Raw genomic sequence first — 22,814 nt, 5'->3', positions numbered from 1 at the left:
GGGGTTTCACCATGTTGACCAGGATGGTCTCGATCTCTTGACCTCGTGATCCACCCGCCTCGGCCTCCCAAAGTGTTGGGATTACAGGCGTGAGCCACCGCGCTCGGCCCAATTACTCTTATGGCAATCCAACCTGGGACTACTATTATTACCTCAATTTGAAGACAAGATAACTGGGGAAGGGTTGACTTCATGGGCATATAGCATATACAGTCACATGGGCCCCATGCTCAGAAGACCCCATGCTTGGTTTAAAGTCCTGCTGTAACCACCTTGAAATTCTTAATACTTTTATCTTTGAACTTGTGTTTTGCAAGGAAAGGCTGATGGGACAATGGAGCGTGCACGTGAGTGGAAGAAACAGGAGCAACATGCACGTCTGCATTTCCTTGCCTCCCCATGCATTTATGGCATTGGCCATATCCATTATCACATAACTCCAAAGGAACCATCATGTGTGGGGGTTCAGCAAGACTCAAAGGTAGAAAGAGGTGAGTATGTCACATTTACCATTCAGTAAAGGGGTAAGGAGGGGGACACCCAGACCTGTGAGAGGCTGTACTTCCCATTCGAAACAGACCTTGCTTTAGATGCAGAAAGCAAGCAAGGGCATTTTAAGAAATAGGAATGACCAAGAAACCCTATCATATCCTTTCTTACTCATGGATTAGCCAACCTCTTATGCTGAAAATGATAAAGGAGAAAAGAAAAAGATAGGGAAACCCATACTTCCTTTTCAATTCTTCCTCATTCAGAAATAAGCCGAAGGAAGAGTGTTGGTAGAACATGCACATATCAAGAGGTGAAATAATCGCTGAATTAGTGTTGTGCAGCATTTCCACTATTCTGGTTGGAACAAAATACATATGCATATATGTAGAAAGTGCAAAATACAAACTTTGCAATTTCAGCAATTTCGCTTACAAGTTAAAGGCTCTTACAATTGCATTTAAATCTGGGATTGCACAATATAAAGATGCAAAGTACGCTTCATGCTAATAATTTTAAATTTAAATTTTTCTTTACTAAGACATCAAATCACATTGTGATAAAAGGAGAAACCACAAAAAGGAAAAAGCTTTATATTTTAGTATCTTTAAGATCAATTTTTTCACGTTCTTGAACTAGGGGCCCTGAGTTTTATTTTGTTCTTGGCCCTGCAAATTATGTAACTATAGTAAGCAAGTCTACAAACTACTCTCAATAAATCTCAGAAATTCACTTTAGAAAACAAACCCCCTAGTTTTCCTAAATTGTTCTCACTCTAGCAGAGTCTCTTAGAGCTAACCTTTTAGATTCTTTCTTGATACGGATTAATTATGCCTAATGCCTGCATGTTTTTGTTTTTTTTTTTTTTAAAAAAGACTTGAAACACTAGAGAAATAACATATACAGAAGCCTAAGAGAGTGCCATGATCCAAGACGTGGTTATATGAGCAATTTAAAAATTCCTTTTGTTATGACTGCAGTCATTTTGCATAAAACACAGGCTGTTACAGCCAATTACAAATTGGAACAGATGCCATTACCTGAGTGCACATGTTGGCTCCTACTGCTCATTAAATATTTCCAACATACATGTGTTTTTGGAGTCTTTGTGCTCTACTGGGGACACAGGTATGGAAAAATAAAACTAAAGAATAGGATTTCTGTTTCTGTTCTGTACAAAAAAATCCTTTGCGGATTTATAGTAGCCTGGAATATATACATGGTAGAGTGAAATTCTGCCGATATGCGTTACTTCATTTAGAAAGATATAGAATTAAAGTGTCAATTTAGGAGAAGTTGTATAGAATGCAGTTACCTTAACAAAGTTTCCGTTCCTAATAGTTAACTCTATACAATGTTGCAGACTAATTAAATCTGATTTGCTTAATATTTTGAATGTCCCATGGCAGAAGATAGGCACAGTTTACTGCTTAAAGAAATCTACTGTTCGGTGGCTCACACCTGTAATCCCAGCACTTTGGGAGGCCAAGGTGGGTGGATCATGAGGTAAAGAAAATGAGACCATCCTGGTCAACATGGTGAAACTCCGTCTCTACTAAAATAAAAAAAATTAGCTGGGCGTGGTGGCGCACACCTGTAAACCCAGCTACTTGGGAGGCTGAGGCAGGAGGATTGCTTAAACCTGGGAGACGGAGATTGCAGTGAGCTGAGATACTGCCACTGCACTCCAGACTGGTGCCTGACGACAGAGTTTCACTCTGTCTCAAAAAAGAAAAGAAAAAAATCTGTTGAAATATTTTGTTAAGTACTAATTTTTTAGTAATACTCTTATTATTGCAGTTTGATAAATCCCAATTTTCACATTTGGGTCTGCCTGCATTAGAGGACGCCTGCATTGCAAGCCTTCCTGCTTCAGAATGTCATCACAGGGAAGCCAAGTTCTGCCATGCAAAGTTTTTGCCATTAAAGTGTCTACAAAAGAAACACGAAATAAACCAAGATAATCCTAAAAGAAATTAGGTAAGGAGGTCTGATAAAGGCCCTTGTCATGTTTAAGTTTTTTTTGTTGTTGTTGTTGTTAAACAAAATTTCTGGACATAAGAGCACAGACTCTGGAAACATTACATCCTATGCAGCTACATACAAACTGGTACAAGTAAAAGTACTTAACCTCTGTGTGCCTCAGTTTCCTGCAAAGTAGGAAAAATCATGCCTAGTCTCAAAAGCTTCTTAAAGATAATTAAAGCTGTAACAAAAGGTGAGCATGGTGGTTCAGGCTGTAATTACAGCACTTGGGGAGACCGAAGTGGGCAGATCGCTTGAGCTCAGGAGTTCGAGACTAGGCTGGGCAACATGGTAAAACCCCATCTCTACAAAAAATACACAAATTATCCATGCATTATAGTGGGGACCTGTAGTCCCAGGCTGAGGAGGCTGAGGTGGGAGGATTGCTTGAGCACGGGAGGCAGAGATTGCACTGAGCTGAGATTGCACCCCTGCACTTTAGCCTGGGTGACAATGAGACCTTGTCTTAGGAAACAAACAAACAAACAAAAAAAAAAACTTTAACAATGCCTAATACAAAAAATATGGATTAAGTATTAGTAACAGTGTTGATTTCTAGAAAGCAGAATTTGGGTTCTAGAAAGCAGAATTTGGGTTCTACAAAGTCTAAGGACATATTACAAAGGAGGAAAACGTTTAAAAAAATCTTTACAGCAAGCATCACAGGCTCCAAAATGCAAGCATTTCGCAATAAACATTACAAACCAAACTCATTCATAAATATTGATGAAAAAATCCTAAAAATATACTGACAGGACCTTAAACCAATCAGAATCTGGATCTGACAGCACATAATACAATAATAATTAACCAACTATAGTTTATCCCAGGAATGTAACATAAAGAAAAAAAAAAAAAGGACGCCTATTTCCACAGGTGCTGAAAAGTCAATTGACAAAAATGTAATACTAATTCTGAATAAATAAGAATTCAGTGGAATACTTATAAAATTTATCTTAAAACATCTAAATCAAATGTATGATCCTCCTTTACCAAACAGAGACCCTTGCTGGCACAGAGAATCATACTGGGTAAAAAATAAATAAATAAAAAGACTATTGATAATGGAGTTGATGGGTGAAGTAGAAGAGAAGGAATCTCAACATGAGAAAATTTCATAGTAATTTAACCTTTACTTTGTTTTTAGCTTACTTCTGATATGTTTTTTAGAAGTAATAGATATCTTCCTCCTCAAAACCACACCCCCATCTAACCATGAAAAAAAACAATAAAAATTAAGTTAAAGGATATTCTGCAAACACTAATCAGGACACCTCAAAACTGTCAAGGTAAAAAAAAAAAAAAATCGAGAAACTGACACTGTCTGCAGAAGCCTAAGGAGACACAACTTCTAAATGTAATGTGGGATCCTGTATGGGATGGAAAACAAGACCTTAGGCAAAAACTAAGGAAATTAAAGTATTTAGCTAATAATGTACAATTACTGAATTATTAGTTGTGACATACCATACTAATGTAAATATTCATGATAGAAAAATTGGGCGTAAAATATACAGGAATTCTCTGTACTATCTTCACAACTTTATATATTTTTTAATCTTTTGTCAAGAACTTTCTCTCTTTACAGGGTTTATGCCAGTTACATATAAGGATCCTGTGTATCTCATGAACCCTAAAGTTCATAATATCAGATATCAGGAATAAATTCTATCATGTTCCCACCAATAAACTTATTTTACAGGCTAGGCACAGTGGTTCACACCTGTAATCCCAGCATTTTGGAAGGCCAAGGAAGGCAGATCACGAGGTCAGGAGTTCACGACCAGCCTGATCAACATGGTGAAACCATGTGTGTACTAAAAATATAAAAATTAGCCGGGTGTGGTGGTGCATGGCTATGATCCCAACTACTAAGGGAGATGAGGCAGGAGAACCACTTGAACCCAGAAGGTGAAGGCTGCAGTGAGCCAAGATTGTGCCACTGCACTCCAGCCTGGGTGGCACAGCAAGACTCGTCTCAAAAACAAAACAAAACAAAACAAAAACAAAACAAAAAAACAACAAAAAACACAACAACAAAATTTGTTTTACAGTAAGTGGTTGTATGGTGCCAATACTGACTCAAATCAACCTTTCAATAGAAAAGTGTTTCAGGAGTGAGGTAAAGAATGACACTCCGCCTCTATACCAGTCAATGTCCAATAAGCAGATACTTATTTAAAATGTTAACACTCATTACGTTTTATGTATGTTGAATAAAAGTGGTTCTGTGTGATTGTCACTTATATCTGGTCCCCCAATAGCTCATACAACAATATAACATTCAACTGAATGGAGTTAAGACTGTCTGCTCAGAATGATTTTCTGCCTAGCAGATGTAAGTACGGCTGGTTAAGGAATCATCCCTTAGCAGAAATGTTACACTGGAACGGACAGTGCTGCTGTCACAGGAGGACAGAGTATTCCAGGGCAGGCCTATCCTCAAACCAGCAGTGTCTTTTTCATAAAAAGATGATTTACATATGTGCATTGCAGCGCTGTTTACAACAGCAAAGACTTGGAACCAAGCCAAATGCCCATCGCTGATAGACTGGACTAGGAAAATGTGGCACATATACACCATGGAATACTATGCAGCCATCAAAAATGATGAGTTTGTGTCCTTTGTAGGGACATGGATCAATCTGGAAACCATCATTCTCAGCAAACTGACACAAGAACAGAAAATCAAACACCACATGTTCTCACTCATGGGCGGGTTTTGAACAATGAGAACACATGGACACAGGGAGGGGAGTATCACATACTCGGGTCTATTGCGGGGGACTAGGGGAGGGACAGCAGGGGAGAAGTAGGGAGGTTGGGGAGGGATAACATGGGGAGAAATGTCAGGTATAGGTGAAGGAGGGATGGAGGCAGCAAACTACATTGCCATGTATGTACCTATGCAACAATCCTGCATGATCTACACATGTACCCCAGAACCTAAAGTGCAATAATATATATATATATATATCAATATATATATATCATAAAAAAAGATGATTTATACACAATAAGGACATTGAATGTGCCAGACATTCTTATCTATGTATGTATGTATCAGTCCTGAGTCCCACTGGCCTATCCCAAACACACTGGATTACCAGGCTTGTACGGTGCTCAAAATTGTGGATTTGCTAAATTTTGTACAAAGGACTCTAAACTAGGGGAGAGATGCTGTGTCATAATTAAGCTGCCAGATTTAGCAAATACAAAAATAGGACAAATTTAAATTTTAGACACTACTTTGCAAATTTATTGCATGATATCCAGCATTTTATCTGTAACGGACTTCTAAAAAATTATCACCTGAGAATTTTAATGACTTAGATAAAAACTAAATTTTCATATCAATTTCCTTCTACATTGTGAAAAGAAATTCGATTCCCTTTCTATTCTTGCTTTTTCCAATTGTTTCTCTTTTTCAACAGAGATGGGTCTCACTCTGCTGCCGAGGCTGGTCTCTAACTCCTGGCCCTGATCAATTCTCCTGCCTTGTCATCTCTAAGTGCTGGAATGACAGGTGTGAGCCACTGGGTCCAGCCTCACTTTTCCAACTGTAAAGAATGAATCGGTGTAAGCCTTTCCCTCAACAACTTAGTACAGTGTGAAAAAAGATTTTAAAATAAAAGCATCTGATGTTCAAAAAAGCACTGTATAAAATAAACAAGCCAAGACTTATCTATGGATTACTGCAAACAAGTGAATACAGTAAAAACAAACGAACTTATCTGTACTAGTTCAAGTAGCTCAACCTAGTAAAAACAACAGAAATGTTTGGCTTTACCCATCAGCCAAATTAAAAAAAAATCTCCTTTTAGGTTAAAAGGATCAAAATGGAGGAGATGGTTGGATATTCACCAAAACCCTTCATTTTCTCAATGTCTTCGTCAATTTCTGGGCTGCTCATTGTGGACCCTTTTTCTTGGTTGCTACTATCAGTATCTGTTTTAGATGGTTTGTCTTGCATCTCTAACAGCTGTGATCTCTTGACCTGCTGTCTGTCATCTAAGGCTTTGTGCTTAAGTATGTGTGGTGTACTAGCTGGATTAGCTTCAGGAATGTCAGTGTGTTCTACCGTGAAGATCAGATTGGCTACCACATCGAGGTGGTGGTTTTTGTTACAGCTACTTTTAGAAACATGTCTATTTTTTAAAGACATAACACATGAATGAAGAAATTTAGAATCTGGAAAAAAGGTCTGCAATGCTTGACAAGGAAAAACGTTCTCCTGAGGGTCTTTCTAGATGTTCTTCTCTCGTGCTGCCTGATTCTGTGCTCCTCTCCTTTTTTCAATTTCTCATTTTAACCTGTTTAGTTTATCTCTTGCTTGTTCACTGTCTTCCACTTTTATTGCATATACTTTAATTCCTCTTGTAATGTAGCATACATTTCATTTATCTTGTGTACCTCCTTTAAGGATCCATTTTCTTCAAAAAATTTAGAGCTCTGTGTTTTTGCTGCTTGACCAAAACCAGCGTGCATATGGGAACCTGATACAGTTTTATAACCTAGTCGTTCAGAAATATCCAGAGTGGCAACCGCTAAAGGTACCCTGTGAAAAAGTCCTTTTTGAGGTTTATATAAGGCATGTTTCAGTCAATGAGTAAAGCAGCTGTCTGTTATACTTGGTGCTATAATAGCAGAAGAACAAGTTCTTGGTTTGAAAAATGCTCTTGCCTTAAGCAAGGTTGTGTTTTTCACGAGCAAAACGAAAACAGAAAAAAAAAAAAAAAAAAAAAAAAAAAAAAAAACAGAAAAAAAAAAAAAAAAAAAAAAAAAAGAAAAATGCTCCTGCGAGTGTTTGTGAAGCAGCCTCTCTAAACATCACGACTAGATCTGAATGATGATGGAGTTTGTACCAACCTACCACGTTCCTTTTGACATCTGATCCTATTTTCTTCAGTGCTTGCTCATTCGCTTCACTTGAGGAATTAGAAAATCTTTAAAAAGCATGGAATCTATTTCTGAAGGTCAGTTGTATAAACAACTTCATCGTCATCCATTTGGGAATCAGTAATGCTACTCTTGGCTTCACCTTTTACTTCCCCAAGAAGAAACCCTTCTGAGTCTTAGACCGTGCTGCGGTGCTGCAAGGCAAGCTGGCCGGCACGAAGCCTGAGAGCACCTGCTCTTACCCTCTGTGCTGCCGCCGCCTCAGGCTGCATGAGACCTATCTTCACAAAAGGAAATGATTCCTCTTATAAAAACAACAAATAACATAAAATGCACTCATCAGTGAGTCAAAGGAAGCATAAAATGAAAGTCTCAAGGGATACAAGAGCAGCACCATTACTTACAACTTGTTTCTTAGTTTTATATAAAATAGTGGACTGATTTACAGTTATAGATGCTTTAGAATTTGATGAAATAAGGTACTTATTTTTATTAGAAGCCAGTGTGGCACATCCTGAGACCCCTAAAAAGAATAAAATCACCCACAGAATTTCAAAAAAAAAAATTATGCCCCTAGAAATCCCCGCAAAAGAAATATTGTCGATTCTGATGTGCATCCGTAGGTGTCCACAAGCTGCACTTAGATATACTCAGACCAGAGTGAATACAATCTAGACTTAAGCATCCTCTAGCTCTTGACATGGGGTCAACAGCTCTGGTAATGCATTTCATCAACACTCACCCTGAGTAATGTCTGCCTGAAAAACACCCTTGAGAAATATTGCTGTCTGTTAAGCTCCAGCAGGGAGTTCCACTCACTCACTAGTTGCTTCTCAAAAAAGGGACTTCCTAAGTGTGGCTGTAGAGCAGGTACACAAAGAGCTCACCAGCGCCCTGGGCTCTGTGGCTCCCTTTCAGCTGCCTCTGCCCCCTGCTGTAGATGGGTTCCCTGGCCTGTTGGTAGGTAAAGGGGAGAAGAGAAAGGGGAACCCCACTGAAGAAGTCAGTCTAGGCAGAGCTGGGCAGTCCTGTGGGGAGCTGGAACGTAAAAGGAGAGGAGAATTCTGTTGTCTCCTCGCTTACTGAAAGGCCACTTACCAGTAGTTCTAAGTTTCAGCAGGGGGACCAGCTTTGCGCCCTACCCACACCACCCATTCTCCCATTCCCGTGACAAAGAACTGAGTAATAAAACCAAATTGACAACACAACAGCAAACTGGTCTCAGCAACGGGGTACAAAAATGATTCATAACTGAGCTGTATCCACATCCACCCTGAAGACCATTGCTGGAAAATGATGGGCTCCAATATTGTTGATGCGAGAGATGCCATCACTCCACAGGACAGAATCAATAATGACGACAGAAAACCCACCCATCCATGATGATTAAGTGACCCTGAAGTAACTACATAGGGAAAAGCCAGAACAGCAGCAACCGAATGTCAGGACCAACTCAAGAACATCACTAATGTTCTTTCAGGAGGGATGGTGTCACTTCTAGAAAAACACTGATGGGTATTTTCCCAGAAAATTGGGGAAATCCTGCTGTCTGCTTGGGTGTGTGCTAAGTTGTAGCTTTGCACAATTTCATGGCGGCTTGAAGTCCAAATAGGATACAAAGTAGCAGAAGTAATGTCAGTGTTGTACCAACTTTCCTAATACAAAATAATCGACTAATATACAATATTAGTAATTTTTAATACATCACTCAGTAGATTACCAGCACATTTCCCTTAAACATAAAAAAGAATGTCTATAGAATTATGGAGCATCACAAATAGAAGTCCTCCACCTTTTGGAGTATTCCTAAGCCCCTGGAGAAAGCCCAGTAGGTGGAGGATCCCTCTGGACTGAGCCAGGCTTTCAGTTCATGCTCTGTTTACCATGTACCTCCAAACCTGGAAACTGCTCAATAAACATGTTCTGAAAGAATGAATCAATCTGTTCTTCTACCCCTTTAATGCCTGCGGATAGAAAAGATGAATGAAGCCCAAGGCTTTGCAGGCAGAAAGGAAAAAAATAGTAATTAGAGGGTTGAGAAAGAGCACAATCGGCACAAACAAAAATACTTTTTGAAAAACGAGTCATCAGACAATTAGTCTCTAATAAATCCTATTTGTAGGACTTGTTTTTTTCCTCAGAAAAAGCCTACGTTTTCGTGCGGTACAAAAAACTTTTTCCTTCTTTGCCTGAGAAATAATTGGAGAGCAAATTTTAAAGCAAATCCTACACTATTCAGTAATTATTTCCATTAAACACTACAAGATCTGTTGAATAACAAACCCACACCCAGTTTGACAGAATACCCTGTTATGCCGCACGGCTTGGAGAACTCTGGCTTCTCTCAGTCTTTAAGATGCAGTCTGGGGGAACGGGCCCCTGGCCGGCTAACACTGAAGGTTAAACTACTCACAGAAGTGCAGCCAGCCATTCCACAGAGCAAGAGCGCAAAAATGACTAAGAACAGCAGCCACTGCTAAGATTCCAGAAGGTTCACAGGCCTGTTCTGAAGGGATGTGTTGATGCAGATGTCACAAGAGAGGGTGCTGAGGATTGCCTGGAACTGGTAACAGCAGTGAGAAGCAGCCCCTCAACGGCCCACTGCAGAGTGGGTGGAACCTCTGTACATGAGATGGGAACGCGGCCTTGATTGGGAAAGGGCACGTGGGGAAGGGGGACGGGAGGAAGACAAGGTCAAAGGGGGAAAGAAGGAGTCTCCTTCCAGTAATGTCCACTCTCAACGACTCTGCCACACGTGGTCACCATTCCCAGCTTTCTAAGGTTGTCTGGAAGAGATGATACATGCACTTTTTCCAGACAGAGGGCTGTTTTCAAGACAATCCATTGAGGAAGACGTTACTGGAGTTTTTCTCAGAGTTTTACTTTTGTTCTGTGAGAGTTGGAGAGGCAACGCTGTTAAAAAATGCATTTCACTCAAGGCTGACTATATAATTTGCAGGGTCAGATGCAAAAGAGTGCCATGGAAGGCACAACATGCAATTTTGCTTTCTTCCACCACCTGTCTTGATCTGTCCTGATGTTTGCTTTTTAATATTGCGCTTGGCAGGTGAGTGCAGACCCTCAGCCCACTCCCTTCGCCCTCCACTTACTATCTCCCTCCAGCAGCAGTCCCAGGATCAAGATCGAAGTGCTTTGCCCTTATCCCCCAACCCACCCTCCAGGGGAGAAAAGTCCATCTCCCTTCCCCACAGGTCTGCCAACCCAATTCGTGGACTGCCAAGGGATTGCCACCCCTGCACTGGGACACACTGTACCTCATGCAGGTGCCACCAAACACCCTACTTAATGCACAGTGCCACTGCCAAAGTGTGCAAGGACTGCTGCCACCATGTCCTGCCAGATGTTGTCACGGAGGTGGGGACACCCAAGTCCCTGCTGGAGGTGGAGGGCAGCTGAAGTCGCTGAAGAGGGATGGGAAGTGGAAGGCAGCCAAGTAGCAGGGACACCAGGGCTGGAGGACAAGCCGGTTGAGAAGCAAACTAGAGGAGGGGCTGGGAGGCCGAGCACAAGAGCCCAGGCTCCAAGCCCTCCGCACCTGCTCTGTCGTCCCATTGGACCTCACTTACAAAATAAAACAGAAAGATAAAATTCTTAAGAATTCATGACAGTGACAGCAGAGCACTGAACCTAGAATGCATGGCCCTTTAAGTGCACTGGTCATCTGATCATGAAGCCAGCAAGGCTTCATGACCCTTCCACTTCCAGTGCCCACATACCAACCACAACGCTGAGGTTCCAGGTCACCTCGTTTCCTGTGGTCCTGGCATAGAGGCGGGAGCATCTCCTTCAACCACTGTCCCAGACTAACCCTACTTCACTCGCATGCTCTGACAAATTCTCTCCCCAACACCACAAATATTTAAAAACGATTTCCCTGACCCACTTGCCACATCCTTTCCTGGTGTAGCAGACCAGTTAGGCATTAAAATTGTTGGCTTTATTGCCTGTAGTTTGTTCCTTGCCTGTGTTTTATATGTGCACCCCGCTGAGAAGTTTAGTGTAGGGTGTTGTCTGTTAACTGGTTTAAGGCTTGGCGAGGGCTTGATTTTGAAGTAGAGACTGTACATTGGCACACACACATTTTCCAGTGAATTCACCTCTTTGTTCATGCTATCGCTACAGGAAGTGTGTCTGGGTATTTTTCTTCATCAAGACTTCGTTTGGATATTTCGTTCAAATTATAAAACCAGGTCACATTAGCACTCAGACAGTATCCAAAGTCAAAGGCTTCAAATCAGCAAAATCTTTTTTTTTTTTTTTTTTGAGTGTTGTCAGCTTTTCCATGTAGGGGTGAGGAGTCAGGAATAATTTACACAAGATGAGTTTTTAACACTGACTTCAAGAGTGCCAGGACACTTACAGGCCATGGAGAAAAGCACTTTGGCATTATGGGCAGATCCACAGGCCCTGGAGCCAGCCTGCCACTTGTAGATTTCTTAACCCCTTGGGGACTGACTGTCTTCAGTGGGACAAAGAGAATGCTAATGGTACCTGCTTCGTGGGGTTGCTGTGAGGATTTAATAACCCATTTCCATAAAGCTCTTAGCCCAGCACATTGTAAGTGCTCAAAAATATTAAATCGTCAGCTAACAGGTTGATAAGAACTGCTATTCCAGCATTTGACTCTCTATGCGCCCAGCCCAGAGAATGAAACACAGCAGTGGCAGCGCCCCCAACCCTTGATTTTGTCTCTTTTCTTGATGCAGAGCATCCCCAGTGGCAGAGAAAAGGCTGGGCTATTACATTGGGATCAGATTGTGAAAAATCTGGGGACCGCGCTAAGAATTCTAGGCTTTCTCCCATACATAGCTTGCATATAGGTTTTTCAACTAAACTGGGGTACAATTGGAAGTGAGCACAATCAATTGTATCAGAACAGCAGCAGGTGTTAACCATGACAATACCAGATTAAACAGGGTATACAGTTACTTTACTACTGGGGTGGAGTCAACCTTTTACCCCAGTTGAATAATTTTTGTCTCCTGGATATTTTTACTATAGGCAACCAGGCAAGGAGTGGTAGGCCGACTACAGACAAGTAGAAAGAATAGGACTTTTATTTGGGCAGGGAGTCCTCCCCAGCAAACTCGGGGTAGCCAGTTATTACAGCTGTAAATATGTTGATTCTGATAGTGGAGCCCACCAGGGAAGGTGAGACTCAACTCTGGCCCTCAGGAGCTTACCCTTTTGCTGGTGAGACATGACACAGAAGTAACACACACACAATAAAAACAACCAGGGAACAACACAGAACAGAATATAACCTATCTTGGCCTTCACAGCATAGCCCTTGGTATGACTCACGTGCGTCAGAGAGCACGGAGTGTCCATGGAATGTAAAATATGTAAAAGGAAATACTGTGGGTAATCAGGAAAGTTGACGTGTTTATGTTCCTTGGTTTTGAAATGTAAAAAAAAGAAAGAAAGAAAGAAAATTCTAAAGTTTAAATGCTACCTTCTATATCTATTCCAGATAACCCTTTAATATTCTTTTACCGGCAGCTGGCTCTCCACTTAAGACCACTTCTCCAAAGCAAGACTTTTGCAATGCATCTGGGACCATATTATCTTTTTGGCCCATGACAAAAAGGGCCATTAGCCATTTGGAAACACTTTTAGATATAATCGAGAATGATATTCTAAAAGTTAGATTTGATCTCAGTGCACTGTTTAACACATTTGAAGAAATTGTGCTTTATATTAAAATACTGTGAATCTTTAAATTGTATTTCCAAGAAAGGATACACTTGGCGACAGTTTATCGTTTGATGAAGTCAAGCAGACCATGAAAACATAGTTGAATCCAGTAGAAAAAACAGGACTTTGAAAAGATGTTATCTTTACCAAAACATGATGAAATGGTCATCTTTTATCAAACAGTGGCTTTCTGGTATAAAGTTATGGTGAATTATTTAAGCAATGGCATATATTTATTAAGAAATTGATACCTATTAGGCAAATTTATTTAAAAATCCCCTTTGAAGCTTAAGTTCTGCTAAATTTTGTCCCTTGGAGAAAAAAAAATCATATAATTCTGGGATTCCTTTTTTAAAAAAAATAAAATTGGACTCATCTTGAAGATTTAAAGCCAAATACTTCCCAAGTGGTAAGTCTATTTCCAAAGAAATAACTAAGAATTAGATGACATCTTGAAAATAGTTTTAAAAGAGAAGAATCTTAAATGGTACCCACAGCTGTTTCAGACTTTCTGGGTCTTTCCCTTTCCTCTCTCCCATTTATTCATCCATCCATCCATTCATTCATTTATTATTTTTCTGAAATCAATGACAACATTGAGGGTAAAAAGAAATCTAAGGCTCCTAGGATCCTTAGCTCCTGGGAGTTTTCTACTTGGGGGAAGTGTAGAGGCAGACAAGACACACAGAAATAAAAACAAATAGCAATTGATTAACCTTAAGAATGATAAAAGCAAATGCTAAGTCTCCAGGATATTCATGGAGAGGGACTGAAATATCTGTGCTGGCCAGAAATGGCCTTGTGGACAGTAGATAAACTTCACGGCTGGACAGCACATAATAAGCAGAGAGTGTGGTGGTGGAGGAAGGGAAGAAGGGAACAAGCTTTGAGGACAAAATGATGCTTACCTATTTCAACCTTAATGAGGAGGCAGCCATAATACATCCCCCCACCCACTTTATAACTGTTTACAGGACGTTATAGGAGCAACGCATCAGAAACTGACGACCTTTGTCCTGTAGAACAGATCAAGTTCCCCAAGTTCTGAGAGGCAGCAGAACACAGTGGCTCAGAGCTCAGACTTCCTGGCTGCAAATCCAGTACCTGCCGCATACTAGCTGAGTAGCCTGAGGAAGTTTAAAACTCTTAGGGCTTCATCCTCCTTCTGGGTAAAAGAGAGCTGCTACTACTACTTAACCCTGCATAACATCTTGCATCTGTGTTTTGGGACTGTCTGATAGCCACTCCCGGCAGCTGTCTTGTTCCCTGCCTTCGAAGCCTCTTCCCACCTAAGGACTCTGCCAGGCAGAGAGCGCTCAGCTGGCTTCAATGGCCGGCACCACATCCTTCCTCCTATTGGTTCATCCTGCCTCTTTTTTGTTATCAGTTATTTTTTCAGCTTCTTTATATTCATGATATAGTTCCCTATATAGTTCCTTCAGTTATTTTCAACCTCTACTTCTGTTTTTCTCCAATGAATGCATAAACACTCGTCTTGTGACAGTTATCCTTCCGTGTACAAACAGTAGCAATTTCCATTATTTTAGATTTCATCCCACTTTCATAAAAATAGAGCATTCTTAAACATCTTCATGATAGAGAAATAGAAGGGGACAGCTGAAATGCCAAGGGTTGCCATGATAAAAGAGGAAAAATTGTGCATTTCCTCTTGCCGTTTATACAAATATAAAAATTAGGGTAAACACTGTAAATGGTACTAATAATCTATAGAAATAGAAATTGCATTAAAATGTATAAGCATACAACTTATACCGATTCATACCTGGATCAACAGTTGTAAATACACTTTAAATTCTTGAAACTGTTTCACTGTGAAACAAAGAGAGAAACTTCAAAATAGTAAACTGATGGTTGAATTTTAGCCCAAATGCACTGAGATAGAATTGCTATCATTAATAAAAGTGTCATGCACTTATTTTTTATCTATTTAGTTGGACAGGTCAAAATTCTCACTATCTTCTTGCTAAAAACTTGCTTAATTCAAATGAGAGATTGAAAAAGTAAGATCTAGAGATGACAGACTTTTTCAGGTATACATTTCTGGGGGAGTCACCATATCTTCCTTGGGAGGCAACAGCTCAGGAATTATAAGAGGCACCTGACAACTCTCTTCACCAAAGGCACAAAGTCTGTGTTCTAGGAAAGAAGAGAGAGCTTCTTTGGGAAACACCTGTGTGCACACCAGCGCTACTGTGTCACCATCTTAGATTTTACTTATTTTGTTTTTTAATCTTGTTCTGAGGGTTGACTCTCTCAAAAAAACATACTTGGGTATGATAAATGGGTATGGCTACTTTTCTAACAGCTCTGCTGAAACAATCTACCTCTACGATTTTACCAACTCTCTCTCTCCACCCCCAAATGTAAAACAAAACCACAAAACTGCCACGTAGACCAAGCTTTTTCAAACTAGGCACTAACTTCTTAGAGCTGGCCAGAACTTTAGTGGAGAGTTAACGCAACTGAGACAAACAAAACTCAAAAGTGTTAGGTAAATTACCCAAGGCCACCCCGCTTGTTACAACAGCAACTGACAAAATTTATAAACCATGCCTACTCCGTGCTAGAATCTATATTAGCTTTTTAATATGATTTAGCCGTTGTCTTTACGATGCTTCTGAAAGATTATTCTCTATTTTATATATGAGAAGAATAAAACTCAGATAATTTAAACTACTTACCCACAACCATTCCACAATGACTTGTGTTGAATTTAAACCCAGGTCTGTCTGACTCAAAAGTAAATAGGTGTTGTTTCCCCATATCATGCCGCCTCTCAGGTGAAGGCTAATCTTTCCCAGAACACAGATTTTAGTTTTCTCGTCCAGGGCTTAGTTCAGCTTAGCGCATCTCCAGCGCAACAACACTGCAACCTTTTCCTCGCTAGAGCTAGCTTACTTGGAGGAGCCATAGACAAGAGACTGACTCAGAGGCCCGTGCGGAGCGTGAGAAATGCGCTCCTTTAAGGAAGTGAGTGTGAGGGTTAGCAGCTGTGAGAACATGAGAGTTAAAACGCTTGTCTCCATTATGGGCCTCCATTATACTCCCTTTGGAGCCCTAACACCTGATTGGAAGACTAAATTTTCAGTCAGAATTTCTCATGGTGAATATATATTTTTAAACTCCAGCCTTTTCTGCAGTAAGGATATTAAAATAACTCTTCAGCGTGCACCAGATAACTGATGGACTGCGGGTCTTCCTCTCCAGGTGCCACGGATTAAAGCGTTTTCTGCTGTCAACAGAACATCATTAAGTATGAGTCTTTAAAGGTCAATGCTTTATTAGAGATTAGCAAAATTACTAGCAGCTGATCGTAAAAGAAAGCTGCAAACACTTAAAACGTTAACCAGGAGTGAGAACATTCATGCTGTGGGTCAAAAATAAAAAAGATATGGGAACCTAGAGGACCTATTAAATGTGAATCATGTTTTATCACAACATTGCAGGGCTCTGGAGGCCATTGATATTTATTAATAGTGACCTGGGAAAATAGTATTTTTCCTACTGCCCCCTGCAATAGAGTACAATCTTAGATCAATTTTTATAGAAATTTCATATAAATATTAATTTCCAAAATGGCAAAAGGAGGATTTTGTTTACGTTTGCATGGAAAACCAGTAAGTGATCTGAAAACATCTCTGTCGATACTTAATAAATAGAAAGATAATAGGTAGATATTAAAGTAAATGTAAAAATGGTTATAAATGATTACTTAGAGGGAGTCCTAGTCCACAGGTCACTAAATGTTAGCTTGAATATTTCTGAATGATCAACGTCTTCTCATTTCAATGGTAAAATGAAAAGTGATGGTAAACACATTACTAAATGTGTCAGATGAGATGATACTTAATATTTGTTTTGAAACTGAGGCTTACTTACTGTGTTTGGGTATAGTTGCATGCAACTGAAAAATGTACCACTACCTTATTACTAAAGAAAGCAAGAGCAGGAGCTGAAAGTGTTGCTGTTTTTTGTTTTTTTTTTTCCATAAAGAAATAAAAATTCTTTGCTTTTTATAGCACTTTCCACTCAAGGGACTTTAATTCATCACTTTATAGTTATAAATACACTAAACCGCCCGCAGCCTGTCTGTGAAAAATACACCTGCTACAAATGAGCAGAGTTGAGATTTATCACACAGTAAACTGATATCAGAACGGGACTAGAATAGAGGTGCAAATCTTAAACAGACAGCTTGTGGTAGAGAGAATAATGCCCCCAACAAAGCTTGCTCACCTCCTAATCCCCAGAACCCGTGAAGATGTGAGGTTGCATGACAAGGGAGAATTGAGGTTGCAGACAGAGTTACTATGCTAATTGGCTGATTTTAAAATAGGCAAAGTATTTTGGATTATCCAGATGAGTTTACTACAATCACAAGGATTTATAAAAGTAGAGAGGAAAGCAGGGAAAGAGGCCAGGGTGACGTGATGTGATGTGATGTGATTGATGTGATGTGATGTGATGTGACTGATGTAATAGGATTGATGTGATGTCATGTCATGTCATGTCATGCCATGTGAGAGAAGGGTGTGGCCCACTGCTGTTGACTTTGAGGTGAGGAATGCAGTAGCCTCTAAAGGCTGGAAAAGACAAAAATACCAGATTCTCCCCCAGAGCCTCCAGAAAGGAATGCAGCTCTGCCCACACCTTGATTTTAGCTCAGTGAGACCCATGTTGGATTTCTGACCTAGAACTGCAAGATAAATAAAGTTGTAATGTTTGAAGCCACTGAATTTGTATTAATTTGTTTTAGCAGCATCAGGTACTAATTTATGGCTGCTTAATCAATTAGGAGCAACTAATGCAAACAGAGTCATGGAAGACTATAAATAACCAATTTAAACAACCAAAAACTAACATTTAACTTGGAACAAAAATTCATTTTTGAAGCAATAAAAGCGGAAGCACACGCATTCCTTGGCTTAAAGAAAAATGGAAAAGGAAATATGTATGAGGAATGTTTTTTCATTTCCACTAGAATACTAGAAGAGAAAAGGGATTAATAAGAAGAACATATTGATCTACAATATGAGGTAAGAGTTTTAAAAATACGAATTGGAATAGCCTTCTAGGAGTTATGGAATCTTTGTCCTTAGGTTCTTTGAGATGCACAGTGATCTATTTTATCTGCCTTAAATTACTTAAATAGCTACCTGCCTGATGACAGGACTTAGATTAAACGATCTCTCACGTCCTCCTCCAGCCTAAATATTCTCTGCAGACTGAAGCCTATTCAATTCTGTGGCACAAACATTTAGTGCCAGTTTACTCAATGTAAATTATCGTGATACGAATAACCAAAGAATAAGACATAAGTTTGCCTTTAAGAAGTTTTCAATATTATAGTTAAGCAAAGTAAATAACCAAGCATATTCAGGCTAGACCAAAGGAATCATAAGGCATAGATAGGTGATATATTGATAAAAACCCATTAGATATATAAAAATCAATGCAGTCTTATTGGCCCTAAAAAAAAAAAAAAAAAAAAAAAACAGCAAACACTGATCATCTTTGGAAATAAGCAGGACATCAACTTTTAACAGTGAAAATTTATGGCAAAAACCGCAATAACCTTTGCACCAACATAATAAAACCAATATATATGGGAAATAAAAAAGCAGATGAAAGAAATTTCTTCTTTATCATTGGCTAAAATAGGCAGAAAGAATAACAGAATGATAAAATTGCTATTTTGTAACTCCTGAATAAAATAATAGATATGGGCAATGATCATCAAAAGATGCAAAACATTAGGTAAAAATTTGATGGAGAATTTTATTGTGAGAGACCAGGCTAAGACCACTTAAACACATCAGTCTTAGGATTACTAAATGGGACAGGCAGCCATTATGCACCTCTTTTTTGAGTCATTAGGAAATACATAATACCACCTATTAAGTACCGCATTTCCGCTTTCCCCTGAATTCAAAGCTAATACGGCCTCTAGATCTAATTACATCTTCATAGGAACCACAGGGGATAGAGGAGCCAGCTCAAAGAATACAGAAAGGAAGCAACCGGTCCCGTATTCTGTCACATAGAATATGGACATTCCCTGTGATAAATGACCCAATTTATCTAGAAATCAATAACATTTAAAAAGAGAAGGTAGGAGGATTGTTACAGAATAAAAGACACTTAAAAGACATAATCAAATGTGCCATATAGGCCTGTTTGGATCCTGGTTCACACAAACCAACTCTAAAAAGACATTTTAAGATCACCAGAGAAATTTACTATGGACTAGGGTATAAAATGATATTATGGCATTATTGTTAGAATGTGATAAAGGCATAGTGTTATTAAGAATATTTCTTATCTGTTAGAGATGCATACTGAAACATTTTTAGATAAAGAAAAGTGATACCTGGTTATGCATTAAATACTGGTTATGCAATGAATATAGTATGCATGAAAGAATACACAGAACAAGATTAGTGATACATATTCAAATATGTATCATGAATATGTATCAAAACAGTGATACCTATTCAAGCAGCATGCTGAGATATGAGGGCTTATTTTAATACTCTTTCCTTAGTTGTCTGAAATTTCCCACGATAAAAAAACTTTAAAGAAGAAACACAATAATAAATAAAAGTCTCCCTAGTCTATTTAATCAACTTTCATCATTGAAGCAGTGAAAAGTTAAAATATTTGTGCAACAAACTTTCTGTAGTTTTCTGAACATTTTTTTTTATCAGTGATAATTTGACTATTACTTTAAGACTGAACACTTTCACCTCATATGGAAAAAGAGCTTACAACTGACCAAATTTTCAATTTATATAACAAAAAAACTATCATAAATTAAATATGACTCCTAATGCTCAATGACACTGGGGTCAGTTGGGGGGAAATAGGGGAGGGACGGTGGGGGGTGGGGAGCTGGGGAGAGATAGCAAGGGGAGAAATGCCAGATGTAGGTGATGGGGAGGAAGGCAGCAAATCACACTGCCACGTGTGTACCTGTGCAACAATTTTGCATGTTCTTCACATGTACCCCAAAACCTAAAATGCAATAAAATAAATAAATGGGGGAAAAAAGGGGGAATACGGCATCTGTTTCTATTTGTGTGGGAGCAAACACACAGCTTCCAGTCACTTTTTATAGTAAAGAGTGAATGGAATGGAGACTTCTTTGTGGTTTTTGTAGTCAAAATTAGTGTTACTAGACTTGTCAGCAATGCTTAATTCTCAGATTTTTGGTAACAAACTAGTAGGTTTGCTTTAAAGTGATTGTCTTATGTAAAATCTAGTCTAGACGCTTAATTGGCAATATTATTCTGTTGCCTGATTTTGAAGTCCAACTGAGTCTTTTCTATGAGAAACAAGAGGCTACAGGACAAAAAGATTCATCTTCAATATTCCCTGCAGATTATCAGAGCTCATATGAAGTAATTGAATTTATAGGGTAACACTTCTGAAACCCACAGGAAAGCTCCTAAGCAATAATCTTAGATGTGAAACAAAATATAAACCTCATATTAGACTATTCAGAAAGCCTTTAAAAGTATGAACAACAATAGAGGATCCTTTTCAAAATTATCTATTTATTTATTTATTTTTGAGACAGAGACTCCCCCCGTTGCCCAAGCTGGAGTGCCGTGTTCCTATCACGGCTCACTGCAGCCTCACCCTCCGTGGGCTCTAGAGATCCTCCCACTTTGGCCTCACAGGTAGCTGGGACTACAAGGCGTGAACCACCATGCCTAGCTTTGCATTTTTTGCAGAGAGGGCATTTTGTCATGTTGCCCAGGCCGATCTAGAATTCCTGAGCTTGAGTGATCCACCCACCTCAGCCTCCCAAAGTACTGTGATTAGAGATGTGAGCCACTGTGCCCAGCTTAAAAAAAAAAATCATTCTTAAATGGTTTTATTTGCAAATAATTTTTCTGGAGAAGACTCAAAAGTGACCCACATCCTCAATTTACATTTTAACATGATTTAAAACATTTTTGAAGAAATATAAAATAGTATAATATATACAAAAACTTTAATCTTTTTCTTTGAAATACTCTAAGTTTTTAAAAATATAAAACATTTCCTCTTTTAAAAATGTAGCTTTTCATGAAAAGACACTCAAAACACTGGAGTTGTAATCTATCAAAAGATGGTAAGATACAGCAGGAAGGAAAACTAGTACACGTAAAATATGTTACAGAGATTTAATCCCAGACATTTCAGCTATTTTTTTCCTTATGAATTTTTAAGTTATATGACCAGGGTCAATGAAGATGACTATTTCTGGATGAAATAATTTTTTAATGTAAAGAATTATGCTGTGAGTTGCAACAATTATGAAGATGACTTTTAACGCTGCCATTTGATGAAGCTAAGGACGTACAAGAAATAGTTCTTGACATCAAGATTTGTAGATCACGTTCCACCCACCACCTCTTACCTCCTTTCCTTCCCAGCCCGATACCCAAACACCTTACCAACTATGGCCTCTGTGAATTTCCCTTCAGCGGGAAGAGGGAAGTACTGGTTTGGTGATACATTGCTGCCGTATCCCAGGAGAAGACCTTCAAGCTTTACGTTTGGACTTGGACGCAGGAACTTCAAGAAGATGGAGTCACTTGTGGTATTGATGTGGACTTTCAGGCTTGGCCTTTTACCTAGCGATGGGAATGAAAACATCAATGGCTGTTACTTCTCCTTTTTATCATCCTACCCAAATTCCCAGCAAGTGTGGGAGGCTAGAGCATTGTTCTTGGAAACCATGTTGTCTAGTTTGCTACTCAGTATCACAGCACACGCACCCAAATGCCTCAAATGAAGATTAACAACATAGAGCAGCCTGGAATAAAAAGTGTATCTTACAGTTCAATACTTAGTAGTTTATCGTTGGGCAGGTAGATGGGATTTGGACTATTTTGGCTATTCAAAGTTGGTCAGAACCTTTGCCTTATATACACTGCCTGCGTATGGTGAAATAACCTGAATTTTCTCGTTGGTAAAATTGAATTACTACAGTGCAAAAGCACCCAGTCTCCTCTATGAGGATTTCCAGTGCCACACCCACAGGTCTTAGTCATAGACAGAGTTGGAAAGGGAGAGAAGAAAAAAAGGCTTCTGTCTTAGGGGTAACTGAATAGTAGAATAGGGAATGCCGGAGGGAAGGGTTGAGGAGAAAATGATTAGTTCCATTGGGAGTACATCTGGAAGTACGTGGAGATGTCCAGTAGTGAGTGGGATTTCTAAGTGTGATACTCAGGATGGGGGTGCAGACCCATCTGGGTGTCATTAACTTATAAATGATCATTGTATTAACTTTCCCAGAGAGACTGTCAAGGACGAGAAAAGAGACCTTAATCAAATTCTCAAGACTTTTTTTTTTAAGTGCTAAGGCAACAGAGGCAAATAATCACACTAGCCAAAGGTCTTGACCCAGTGGTGAGGAAACATTGTCTTTTGCCTTTGGAGCCAGAAGGAACCGGGTTCAAACCCCACTTCTGTGACTCTGACGACCCACTGAAGATATTCCTGCCTTATCTTCCTGGTTTCTACATGATATATAACATTTTCCTGCTTGATGAGTTATTTACAAAGGTTAGCCTATTAGTCCGTTGTTACACTGCTATAAAGAAATATCTGAAGGCTGGGCGCGGTGGCTCACACCTGTAATCCCAGCACTTTGGGAGGCCGAGGTGGGT

At 39.4% G+C, this 22,814-nt stretch overlaps 1 protein-coding gene and 1 pseudogene across 1 annotated transcript in view; both read right to left on the bottom strand.

Annotated features, from left to right (window-relative positions):
* The window catches only part of LOC108286500 (ABI family member 3 binding protein), a 170,152-nt gene that overhangs the window by 86,416 nt on the left and 60,922 nt on the right, over window positions 1-22,814 (bottom strand). The window contains exon 2 of the mRNA XM_017504356.2: window positions 21,597-21,776. Within this exon, the coding sequence (XP_017359845.1) occupies window positions 21,597-21,776 (180 nt within the window). The remainder of the gene's footprint in view (window positions 1-21,596; window positions 21,777-22,814) is intronic.
* On the bottom strand, window positions 6,335-13,030 carry LOC108286501 (annotated as a pseudogene).

This window comes from Cebus imitator, unplaced genomic scaffold, assembly GCF_001604975.1.
Source record: "Cebus imitator isolate Cc_AM_T3 unplaced genomic scaffold, Cebus_imitator-1.0 Scaffold321, whole genome shotgun sequence".
Classification (NCBI taxonomy): Eukaryota; Metazoa; Chordata; class Mammalia; order Primates; family Cebidae; genus Cebus; species Cebus imitator.
This window is presented reverse-complemented; position numbering and strand designations above follow the sequence as displayed.